The 12,793-nt window shown below is 36.1% G+C and overlaps 1 protein-coding gene across 1 annotated transcript; it reads right to left on the reverse strand.

Moving 5' to 3' along the window:
- Positions 1-2,480: 2,480 nt before the first annotated feature.
- Positions 2,481-6,833, reverse strand: LOC145539490 (olfactory receptor 5H1-like). The gene has a single exon (XM_081573573.1). The coding sequence runs from the start codon at positions 3,408-3,410 to the stop codon at positions 2,481-2,483; it is 930 nt and encodes a 309-aa protein (XP_081429699.1). The 5' UTR covers positions 3,411-6,833.
- Between the last annotated feature and the right edge of the window lie 5,960 nt (positions 6,834-12,793).

Below are 12,793 nucleotides of genomic sequence, written 5' to 3' on the forward strand. Positions count from 1 at the left end.
TATATATATAATCTGTACATATTTGTAAATAAATAAACATATCCATGTGCATAAAGAGAGTTCTAGATAGGAACACCATATACACGGGCTTCTTTGGTGGCTCATATGGTAAAGAATATGCCTACAATGCAGGAGACCTGGGTTTGATCCCTGGGTCAGGAAGATCCCCTGGAGAAGGAAATGGCTACCCACTTCAGTATTCTTGCCTGGAGAATTTATAATCTGGTAGTGATGAAAATCCATTAAAAGTTATTGAAGAGGAATATTATTTACTTAGAGCTCTCTTTACAAAAAAGCATCTGACAGCAAAATTTGGGAAGAGACTCAAAAGGATGTAGAATAAGTAATAAGATTATTGTAAATGATAGATGTCAATAGTTTCAGGGTGAGGACCTCAGTGGTTTCAGTAGAATGTGTATAGAATAAGTGGTGAGATTAGAAGGTCAGGGATGGACCTGAAGACGAATCATTTGTTATTTTTAGAGTATGAGTGTGATGAAAACTAACATTTAGGGACTTTTGGGGGACCAAACATGCAAACTCTTGCTCTTTTTCATGTTTGCCACCACTGAATACACTGATATTTTATCAGGCACATTATTTGAACTCTGGCAGTCTTGATGAAAGTGAAAAAGGAGAGTGAAAAATCTCTTAAAATTCAACATTCAAAAAACTGAGACCATGGCATCTGGCCCCATGACTTCATGGCAAATACATAGGGAAAAAAATGGAAACAGTGGCAGATTTTATTTTCTTGGGTTCCACGATCACTGTGGACGGGGACTACAGCTATGAAATTAAAAGATGCTTGCTCTTTGGAAGGAAAGCTATGACGAACCTAGACAGTGTATTAAAAAATAAAAGGCAGAGGCATCACTTTGACAACAAAGATCTGTATAGTCAAAGCTATGGTTTTTCCAGTAGTCATGTATGGATGTAAGAGTTGGAGCATAAAGAAGGCCTAACAATGAAGAATTGATGCTTTTGAACTTTGGTGCTGGAGAAGACTCTTGAAAGTCCCTTGGACAGCAAGGAGATCAAACCGGTTAATCCTAAAGGAAATCAACACTGAATATTCATTGGAGTGACTAATGCTGAAGGTGAAGCTCCAGTACTTTGGCCGCTGATGCAAAGAGCCAACTCATTGAAAAAGACCCTGATGCTGGGAAAGATTGAGGGCAGGAAAAGGTGGCAACAGAGGATGAGATGGTTGGGTGGCATCACCGACTCAATGGAAATGAGTTTGAGCAAACTGTGGGAGATAGTGAAGGACGGGGAAGCCTGGCGTGCTGCATTCCATGGGGTCACAAAGAGTTGGACATGACTGAGTGACTGAACAACAACAATATGCATTTTGGGGTTTCCCTGGTGGCTCAGTGGTAAAGAATCTGCCTGCCAATGCAGGAGATGCAGGTTGGATCCATGAGTCTGGAAGATTCCCTGGAGAAGGCAATGGCAACCCATTCCAGTAATTCTTGCCTGGGAAATACCTTGGATAGAGGAGCCTGGGAGGCTGTGGTCCATGGGATCGCAAAGAGTTGGACATGACTTAGCAACTAACCAAAAACAAAAATATACATTTTGAGCCGCTTGTTCTCAACAACACATTCTAATAATCTATACATATTTCTTCTTTTTTTCTGATCAGTTTTATTATTTTAAAATTGTAGGAAGGTTGAGACTATTTCCTTCTTATCCCACCACTTCCCTTTTCCTCTCTATGCCCATCCCAGTTAAATCTACAATTTCATCCCTTAGCTTTGTGATTCAGTAAATCTTCTCAGATTACCCTATTACATACAAATACAACTGGACATGACCTTTCAAGATACCATAGACACTGCGAGGCATCTTCCCTCTGCTAATTATTCATAGACAGACTTTGGTGAAGAACATTCTTATACAGTTTTGCCTGACTTTCCCTGCTTTAACTCTCTTCTGAAATTTTTAAATTTCCTTACCATTTCTGTTAGTTTCTCTGTGACAGTTGAAACCCTACAAAAAGTGAAATTCACCATGGCCCAAATAGAGTGGAATGAAAGACATTTTGATGGCTAGCAGAATTTCTGATATTTGACTCTGTTCATTCAAATACAAACCTGCCTTCACTGTGAAGTTAAATGTGATATGAGTCTCAGGCTGCACAGCTCTATTGTTATCAAAAACATCATATTCAAATTCTTTTCAGAGTTGAATACACCACTATGGTATTTAATGCATTTGTGAAGCCACATTGAGAATATATGTATAAAATATTTTGTTTTCCTCTTAAATTATTCTAGTATACTTAAATACTTGATGAAAAAAATTTTCTATGTGTTTCAGTAATATATAAACATTTTAAGATGCTTATTAGTACTCACTAAAGCTCTAGGGCAATGATTAGTGCGAAACCTTTGAGCATTAATCAATATAGAGTAACATCTAATCTACACAAATTTTTGACTTTTAATAAAGGAGTAAGTGTATTAGTATGAGATCTAAGCATTTCTCTTTAACATTTTTGCCAGTGAATCTATGACTTTCTTATTTCTCAAGCTGTAGATGATTGGATTTAACAAAGGAATTATGACCATATAAAACAGAGAGTCCATTATATCTTGATCATCTGCTTGTGCAGATCCAGGGCTCACATACATAAAGAGAAGAGGCCCATAGTATAAAGAGACAGACAGGAGATGGGCTCCACAGGTAGAGAAGGCCTTCCTTATGCCTTGTACAGACTTCTTTTTTAAGACTGTAAGAAGAATAAATGTATAAGAGACAAGAACAGTAAGAATGGTGAACACCTGTATTGACCCAGAGAAAATAAATACCATCAGAAAATTAATGGAAGGGTCAGTACAGGAAATCTTAAATAATGGTACAATGTCACAGTAAAAGTGACGTATTATGTTAGAATTACAGAAGGTCAATCTCAATAAAAAAGCATTATGAAGTATGGCATGAAAAAGGCCACCTGAAAAAGATGAAATTAATAGCTGGATGCATATTCTTTTGGTCATAATAACTGGGTAAAGTAATGGTTTGCATATGGCCACATAACGATCATATGCCATTGTTGCCAGCAGAAAACATTCTGTGGTTACACTGACTGCAAAGGAAAAAAATTGTATCTTGCATTCAGTGAGAGACATCATTTTGCTCTTTGCAAAGAAATTGACCAGCAACTGGGGTGTCACTGTGGATGATATCCAGGCATCCACAAAAGCCAGGTTCCCAAGGAATAAGTACATGGGGATGTGAAGGTGAGGATCATTGCAGATGAGAGCAATCAGACCAAGATTTCCCATGATGGTGATAAGATATATCATCAAGAACAGCAGGAACAGGGGAATTTGCCATTCTGGTTGATATATGAGTCCTGTGAGAATAAATTCTGTCAGCAATGTTGCATTTTCCTTTTCCATGTCCTCACTGAGTGTTACCTGAAATGAAATGGAGAAAAAATGATTTAAAAAAAAAAGTCACAAGGAGTTTAAAACATGAAGATATGTGGAAGAGAGTTGAAATAAACCATGCATATCAGAATGCCCTCTTAGGTTTGTTATTATCTTTGAAATGAATGAGATCCCTTTGGTTGGAATAAAAATAAATACAATTTAAAAAATGTGAAGCAGTGAACACATTCAGAAAAATGAAAAATTTTAAATATGTGATAAATGTTTGAGCATAGAGTCGAGTGTAATAGGGAAATTCTGTCTGAAACATGGCTATAGGTTCAGGGAAAGAAGCTTGATGGACCTGGGTAATAAATTGAATGTCATATGAAGGATCTTGAACACTATTCATCAGGTAATAAACATACACTGAAAACAAGAGATGGGAGTGGCACTCTCAGAGTTTTTAAAATAAATATATGTTTCTATAGAAATTGGCTGCAGAAATGAAAAAGTAAAATCAGGAATCAAAGTCAGGAAGCTGTTTTTATTGTCCACTAATTTCCAAGCCAGATTACACCAGATCAACATTTTCTAAGGAACTTTTTGTGCAAAATATAAATGATAAAGTTTTACTGTAAAAATTGATGTAATGGTCCAGAATGAAGTCTAATGATCTGTGTTTTAAACTTACTTTTCAAGTGATTAAAATACATATGAAGTAACTAGTCCATGGGTGAAGTGATATTCGGAGTGATGAAAAGGGTGAAGACGTAGATTCAAAAGAATTCAGAATGTAGAGTCACCTAATACTGAATGTGAAGATGGTGTTAAGTGAAGAATAGAGAAGGGTCTCTTGGTGCTTGAGTAGATTTTCACTGAAAATGGGTTGATAACTCATATACAGTGGCCAGTTTGTGAAGATAGTGATCTCTGACCATCTAAGTTGATATACTTTGTGGTATGAGCTTTCCTTGAGTTTATTAGAAATAAATGTCTTGGGAGTGATTAAGGGTAGCTTAGAGTATACCGGTACACGACATCTTTATTAGAGAATGTGCATCAAGTGAAGAAGGAGAGTGAAAATGAAACATAAGAAAGTATATTAAAGAGGTTATAGAGGATTTATGTAATTTTTTTGGATAGCCAATATCTGACCCTCTTTTCCACCCTCCTGCCACCATAAACTGGTGGCAGGTATCTACCACCTACTCTAGAATCCCAGAGAATCAAAAACTGATTTTTCCATTCCTCTTGCACCTAGAGTGAGGGGACATGATATAAATTTGGCAAATCAAACCCACCTACAGTGGATTTGAAATTTAGAGAGAGAGAGTGACAAAGGGACAAGGACAAAAAGAGTTTTCTTTGCTAAGGTGGCCATGGCAGCAATGGGAGGCTTCAGAAAATGCATCCTGCACCCACACCAGTGTCATTGTCAGTACGAGCAGTAGCATCAAAGCCAGCACCAGTGACAACAGCCCTCAAGGAGCTAATATTGGGACATGATTTTGGTTGTTGACTGGCTGCGTTTCTTCCTTCTTGTTGCTGCCATTTTTCCAGCTGGTTCCTCTAATCTAACTAGTATTTCTGTGTTAAAGAAAATTTCTATTCAAGAAAGCATCTCATGTTGGAACCAGTAGCCCTGTTTGGCAGTGATGAAAGACAAGGAAAGACCAGAAGAGCAGAATGATCAGAAAATCTGGGGAAACTGGAGATATGAGAGTTATGAACATAAAGAGATGAAAGATACTCAAGAAGCTCAAAGAAGTGTATCGTGTCAGTTGCTAAAATAAATGAACTGATGAGACATGGAGTGAACAAATGTCATTGAGTATGAAAATTAAGAGATTTTTAAATGACTTTAGTGAGAGTAGTTTCCATTATGTGATGGAGTTGATACCGGAGAATAATGAAAAGAACACATGGCACAATAGTGACAAGGATGAAGTAGAGAATCCAAGATCTGGAGAACAATCTATTGTTCTACTCACTATAGACAAGATATAAATTTTTTTTTCCTGTAGATAGTTTTTTTAAAAGTTTTCAAGAAAAGGAAAGGAAAGCATCAAGAAGAGAAAGGAAGTAGGAGAATTGGAAAGATAAATTTGGGTGGGTGAAAAATTCACAAGATGGGAGAAGAGAAATAGGCATAGACGGATAAGTATAGGCATAGACGCATAAGACAAGCCACAGAAGAGAAGTAAACATATATAGGAGGAAGACTGAAGATGGTAAAAAGGGAAAGGCTAAGATGTAGGCATTAAATGTTTACCTTAATTCTGGTTTTCATTAAGAATTGTCAACCATGGGAATCCTTCCTTTTTCTTTTATTCTTTTATTCAAAATTTCATTTTTGTATGAAATTTTTACATGGAATAGATTTTCATCTTAAATTTTACCTTAGAAACTTTGTGATGCCCATAAGTATACTATTTCTGCTTGTAAAGCTCTTTCCATATTTGAGTTGATTCATTTTGTTATTACGTTGGTTAGAACTGAATTTCTCTAGAAGTCCTCCTGGTTTTACTTGACACACTTTTCTCCACCAGATTATTTTTAACAGAATAAAATTGAGCAAAATACTGAAACTTACTTTAGACTACATAAATAATCAGCAACAGTATTTGCAGTTATTAATTTTTTTTTGAATGGGCTCCCTTCTATGCAATCCTAAGTCACTAAATAATTGAAAATTCTCAAACTCAAATATATATGTGGATCCTTAATTCAGAAATGCTGGAAATAGCAGTGGAAAAGCATTTTCTGCATATTTCCTGATACATATATACAAAATGTTCAAATAAAGTATTGTCAGAAGGATGTGAAAGATAAAGGGGTTAAAATTTAAGTGACTTAAGGTAGAAATTTTATTCAAAGAATATCATCAATTAAATAAAATGTATTTTTCAATAAGAAGGCTAAGTTGCTTCAGTCGTGTCCGACTCTGTGCGACCCCATAGACGGCAGCCCACCAGGCTCCCCTGTCCCTGGGATTCTCCAGGCAAGAACACTGGAGTGGGTTGCCATTTCCTTCTCCAGTGCATGAAAGTGAAAAGTGAAAGGGAAGTCGCCCGGTCGTGTCCAACTCTTAGCGACCCCGTGGACTGTAGCCTACCAGGCTCCTCCGTCCATGAGATTTTCCAGGCAAGAGTACTGGAGTGGGGTGCCATTGCCTTCTCCTTCATTAAGAATAACTGGAGAGAATTCTTAGCTACTAATCATTATGAAGTGATATTTAAATACTGTTTAAGTTGTTTAATTTTCAATTCATCAAAATTTATCTCATGAAGTCATTATAATTATGTTCACAGATAATAAAACATTGATAAAGGCAGTAATCCAGGCTTACAATCATTTTGCTTGTTTAGAGTATAGTCATTAAAATAAAATACATATATTATTCACTATTTGTTTTCCATATTCACCTGACTTTATTAGCATCTTGTAAACCCAACCTAATATTATTGTGAATTCCTTAGTATTTTAACTTTATATATAAAGAACAATATGTAAAGAATAGTAAATATTACAAAAATATTTTCTCTTACCCATCTTGTAAGAAACTTTAAAAATGCTTCGAAATGTTAAGCATTCTAAAAAGAAAAAAATACAATAGCGCAGGAATGGCAATAACACAGGTCACAGTTCTTCACACACTGATTCATTTTGGAGACTTTATTTTCCAAGCACAGGAAAATGCTGTTAATATAAATTGGCTTCAAAGCCAAGAGTCAACTAGTTGTGTAACTGTGTGCTTTTGTCCAAAGAGGAAGGAGTGAAGAACGAAAATTCCCTAGTAGTGCCCAAGAATTCCCTTTAGGACAAAACCAAGCTGTTCCTCTGGGCATTGTGGATTTGAGCATTCAGAAGTCCAGGTGGCCCCAGAGGGCATTATAGCCTGTGAAATCATAAACATTGAGTTATTGTAGACAGTTCCAGTTTTAACAGTTGATAATTGCATTTTATGTCACTACTTTCCACCAGGTATGATGTTTCTGGAATGTTTGTGCAAACCCCATTTTATCTGTAAAATGTTACTTTGTGTACTTTGATTAGTATGGTCTTGCCTGAACTAATCATGATTTTGATGAGGCTACCATTGTAGAGTCCCTTCAGGAGCCAATAGTTGTCTTCCTCATGCAAAGTGAAGCTCACTTTCCAGACCTATAGGAAACTTGTCTCTTTAACCTTAAATCTGATGAACGATCTTACTAAGCAAAAATCACTGAAGGAACAAGGGAAAACAAAGACAAAGATTTCAGTGGGAGGTGCCTGGGTCAGTGCTTCAAAAACTTTAATGCCTCTGAATCTCCTGTAAATATTGTTTAAAGCAGATTATTTTTCAGTGGAGGTGCATGAGGTGTGTGGTTCTTCACATCTAACAAGGTAATGTCTGTGAAAGCTTGCAATACACAGGGCACTTGCCATGCACAGAATCCTCCTTCGTCATTGGAGGACATAGAAAATTACAGGGCATATATTATTGAAGTCACATAAAATGAGATTTAAGAAGTAAAAATTACTAGATATAAAATGAATAAGATATAAGGATGTAATGTACAGTGTAGGGAATATAACCAATATATTATAATCACTCTGTATAAAATATAATCAATAAAAATGTGGAATCAATGTTTTATAATTAAATCTACTATAATATTAGAATTCTAATTTCATTCTTTTACATGTAGCTCTCCAGTTTTCCCAGAACCACTTACTGAAGAGACTGTCTTTGATCCATTGTATATTCTTGCCTCCTCTGTGGTAGACTAATTGATCATAAGTTTGTTGGTTTCTTTCTGGGATTTCTGTTCTGTTCCACTGATTTATATGTGTGTTTTTGTGCCTATACTGTACCTTTTTGATTACTGTAGTTTTGTAGTATGGTCTGAAGGTAGGAAGCATGACTCCTCCAGCTCTGTTCTTTATCCTCAAGATTGTTTTGGATGTTAATATATAAAGTTTAGATTATTTGTTTCATTTCTGTTAAAAATACCATCGATAGGAATTGCATTGAATCTGTAGATTGCTTTCAGTAATATGATTATTTTAATAACATTGATTCTTCCAATTCAAGAACAGTTTATTTTTTCCATCTGTTTGTGCTGTCTTCACCTTCTTTCATCAGCATCTTATACTTTTCAGAAAGCAGGTCTTTTGCCTCCTTAAGTAAGTTTATTCCTAAGTATTTTATTCTTTTTGACTTGATTGTAAATGGGATAATTTCTATGATTTTTCTTTCTTATAGTTCATTTTTAGTGTATAGAAATGAAACAGATTTCTGTATATTAATTTTTATCTTGCTACTTTACTGAAGTCTTTGATGAACTATAGTAGTTTTCTAGTGTTATTTTTAGGATTTTCTGTGTACAGTATCATGTCATCTGCAAACAGTGACAGTTTTGCTTCTTCCTTTCCAATCTGGATTCCTTTTATTTGTTTTTGTTCTCCTATTACTATTGCTAGGACTTTAAAAACTACATTGAATATAAGTGGCAAGAATGTGCATTCTTGTTAAGAAATCATTTTTATCTTAGTACCCTTATAAATGATAGTGTAATGAAGTACAACTCAAAGTTTATTTTGTCTTTCAGAATTAGCATATTTTCATTTTTCAGACATAAATTTTGTAAACTTTTCTAAACAGTTTATTAAGATGTCTAACATTGTGATACAGTTTATCTAGTAGTTTCTATTTTGTAATCAGTATAATACAGCAGAAATTAGAGTAATAATTTCAGAAGAATAATGAGCACCAACAGTGTCTTCAAGATGAAGAAAAATTTATTTATGATATTCCTTATGTATATGATTAAAATGAAACAAATTTCAAGTCTTGGTAAAACTTCATCTAAGTGTGCATTTATTATCATGAAACTTGAGTATAATTAAATGTACAGAATATTTTTCCTTTTGATTATTTTGGTATATATATAATATTCTTTTGTACAAAATATAAAATGGAAGCTTTCACCCAAGTTTAGTTTCTCAAAAGGAGCTTCATGCTTATTTAAGAAAAATTTCCTCTTCTACCATTTAGCTGAATCAAGCTCAGACTGAATTAAGAGGTGTCATGGACTCAAGAGACCAGAACAGATCACTCTATAGGGATTGTAAAATTTGTGCAATTTTAACTCTTTTGAAGAATGAGAAGAGATAAAGTATAAAAGTGCAAAGTACTTTTCTGTTTAAAAGGCACTTTATCTTCTTTAACCCTCACATCAGTTCTTAAAGGATACTGTTATTTTTCCCATTTAGGAATAATTCAGATTTAGACTTTCCCTAAATTGTAAAACTTACTGTATCTAGGTATTCAATCTGTAAGTCTAGTTATCTTTCTATAATTTTATAAACTTACAAAATTTATATGATAAAAATAAATTTTGAATTGCTGTAATATTCTTCATGGGGTTTCAAAGTGTCAGACATGACTTAGCAACTGAAAAACAACATAATTTTCTGCTTCAGTTCAGTTCAGTCGCTCAGTTGTGTCCGACTCTCCAACTCCCGGAGTTTACTCAAACTCATGTCCATTGAGTCGATGATGCCATCCAACTATCTCATCCTCTGTCGTCCCCTTCTCCTCCTACCTTCAATCTATCCCAGCATCAAGGTCTTTTCAAATGAGTCAGTTCTTCGCATCAGGTGGCCAAAGTATTAGAGTTTCAGCTTCAGCATCACTCCTTCCAATGGGTATTCAGGAATGATTTTCTTTAGGGTGGACTGGTTGGATCTCCTTGAAATCCAAAGGACTCTCAAGAGTCTTCTCCAACACCACAGTTCAAAAGCATCAATTCTTCGGCACTTAGCTTTCTTTATAGTCCAACTCTCACATCCATATATGACTATAGGTAAAACCATGGCTTTGACTAGATGGACCTTTGTTGGCAAAGTAATGTCTCTGCTTTTTAATATGCTGTCTAGGTTGGTCATAACTTTTCTACCAAGGAGTAAGTGTCTTTTAATTTCATGGCTGCAATCACCATCTGCAGTGATTTTGGAGCCCCCAAAAATAAAGTCTGACACTGTTTCCACTGTTTTCCCATCTATTTGCTATGAATTGATGGGACCAGATTCCATGATCTTAGTTTTCTGAATGTTGAGCTTTAAGCCAACTTTTTCACTCTCCTCTTTCACTTTCATTAAGAGGCTCTTTAGTTCTTCCCTTTCTGCCGTAAGGGTGGTGTCATCTGCATATCTTAAGTTACTGATATTTCTCCTGGCAGTCTTGATTCCAGCTTGTGCTTCATCCAGGCCACCTTTTCTCATGATTTACTCTGCATGTAAGTTAAATAAGCAGGGTGACAATATACAGCCTTGACATACTCCTTTCCCTATTTGGAACCAGTCTGTTGTTCCATGTCCAGTTCTAACTGTTGCTTCCTGACCTGCATACATACTTCTCAAGAGGCAGGTCAGGTGGTCCAGTATTCCCATCACTTTAAGAATTCTCCACAGTTTATTGTGATCCACACAGTCAAAGGCTTTGGCATAGTCAATAAAGCAGAAGTTTTTCTGGAGCTCTCTTTCTCTTGCGGTGATCTAACGGATGTTGGCAACTTGATCTCTGGTTCCTCTGCCTTTTCTAAATCCAGCTTGAACATCTGGGAGTTAACGGTTCACATACAGTTGAAGCCTGGCTTAGCTGACTGCTTTTCTGCTTAGCTGACTGCTTTCTGGAGGCTGTGGTACTTACCTGATGTTGTTAGTATTAACACGGTGGGGTTCTCATGGGTTCCTGAAGACTGTCTACTTACAACTGTATCAGTTATGCACTAATTATCATGAGGCTTCTTAAAATCTATCTTTCCTCTGGTTTGTGCTAGAACAATAGGAATCTTGATTTTCCACTGAAAGTTTTCTTCGCTATGAAGTGTTCGGTATTTTCAGATATCTCTCCGCTTTGTTGAATCAAAGCAACTATTTGGATAGCTAAGTTTGTAATTTTACGTATCTGTATTTATGATTAACCTTTTTGCTAATTATATGTATGTATTATACACACATATATTTATATATATCCAAATAAGAGATATTAGTTTTAATAATATAAGACTTCTAAAGTTATAAAGTTATAGAAATTCACTCTAAGCAGTGTTCATTTAAATTGATGTGTTATTGATTTACAATAGTGTGTTAATTTCAGGTGTACAGTCAAGTGATTCAGTTATATATGTATTTCAGATTATTTTTCATTGTAGATTATTATAAGATATTGAAAATAGTTACCTGTGCTATACAGTAAATCCTTGTGGTTTATCTAAATCAGGTACAGTAGTTTGTACCTGTTAATTACATCAGTTCAGTTCAGTTCAGTTCAGTCACTCAGTCGTATCCGATTCTGCGACCCCATGAGTTGCAGCACACCAGGCCTCCCTGTCCATCACCAACTCCTGGAGTTTACCCAAACTCATGTCCATAGCGTTGGTGATGCCATCCAGCTATCTCATCCTCTGCCATCCCCTTCTTCTCCTGCCCCTAATCCTTCCCAGCATGAGGGTCTTTTAGAATGAGTCAACTCTTCGCATGCGGTGGCCAAAGTATTGGAGTTTCAGCTTCAACATCAGACCTTCTAGTGAACACACCCAGGACTGATCTCCTTTAGGATGGACTGGTTGGATCTCCTTGCAGTCCAAGGGACTCTCAAGAGTCTTCTCCAACACCACAGTTCAAAAGCATCAATTCTTTGGTGCTCACCTTTCTTCACAGTCCAACTCTCACATCCATATATGACTACTGGAAAAAGCATAGCCTTGACTAGACGGACGTTTGTTGGCAAAGTAATGTCTCTGCTTTTTAATATGCTATCTAGGTTGGTCATAACTTTCCTTCCAGGAGTAAGCGTCTTTTAATTTCATGGCTGCAGTCACCATCTGCAATGATTTTGGAGCCCCCCCAAAATAAAGTCTGACACAGTTTCCACTGTTTTCCGATCTATTTGCTATGAATTGATGGGACCAGATGCCATGATCTTAGTTATCTGAACATTGAGCTTTAAGCCTACTGTTTCACTCTCCTCTTTCACTTTCATCAAGAGGATTTTTAGTTCCTCTTCACTTTCTGCCATAAGGATGGTGTCATCTGCATATCTGAGGTTATTCATATTTCTCCCGGCAATCTAGATTCCAATTTGTGCTTCCTCCAGCCAAGCATTTCTCATGATGTACTCTGCATATAAGTTAAATAAGCAGAGTGACCATATACAGCCTTGACGTACTCCTTTTCCTGTTTGGAACCAGTCTGTTGTTCCATGTCCAGTTCTAACTGTTGCTTCCTGACCTGCATACAGGTTTCTCAAGAGGCAGGACAGACGGTCTGGTATTCCCATCTCTTTGAGAATTTTCCACAGTTTATTGTGATCCACACAGTCAAAGGCTTTGGCTTAGTCAATAAAGCAGAAATAGATGTTT

This window comes from Giraffa tippelskirchi, chromosome 2 (assembly GCF_054371585.1).
Source record: "Giraffa tippelskirchi isolate mGirTip1 chromosome 2, T2T-mGirTip1v1.2.pri, whole genome shotgun sequence".
Taxonomy (NCBI): domain Eukaryota; kingdom Metazoa; phylum Chordata; class Mammalia; order Artiodactyla; family Giraffidae; genus Giraffa; species Giraffa tippelskirchi.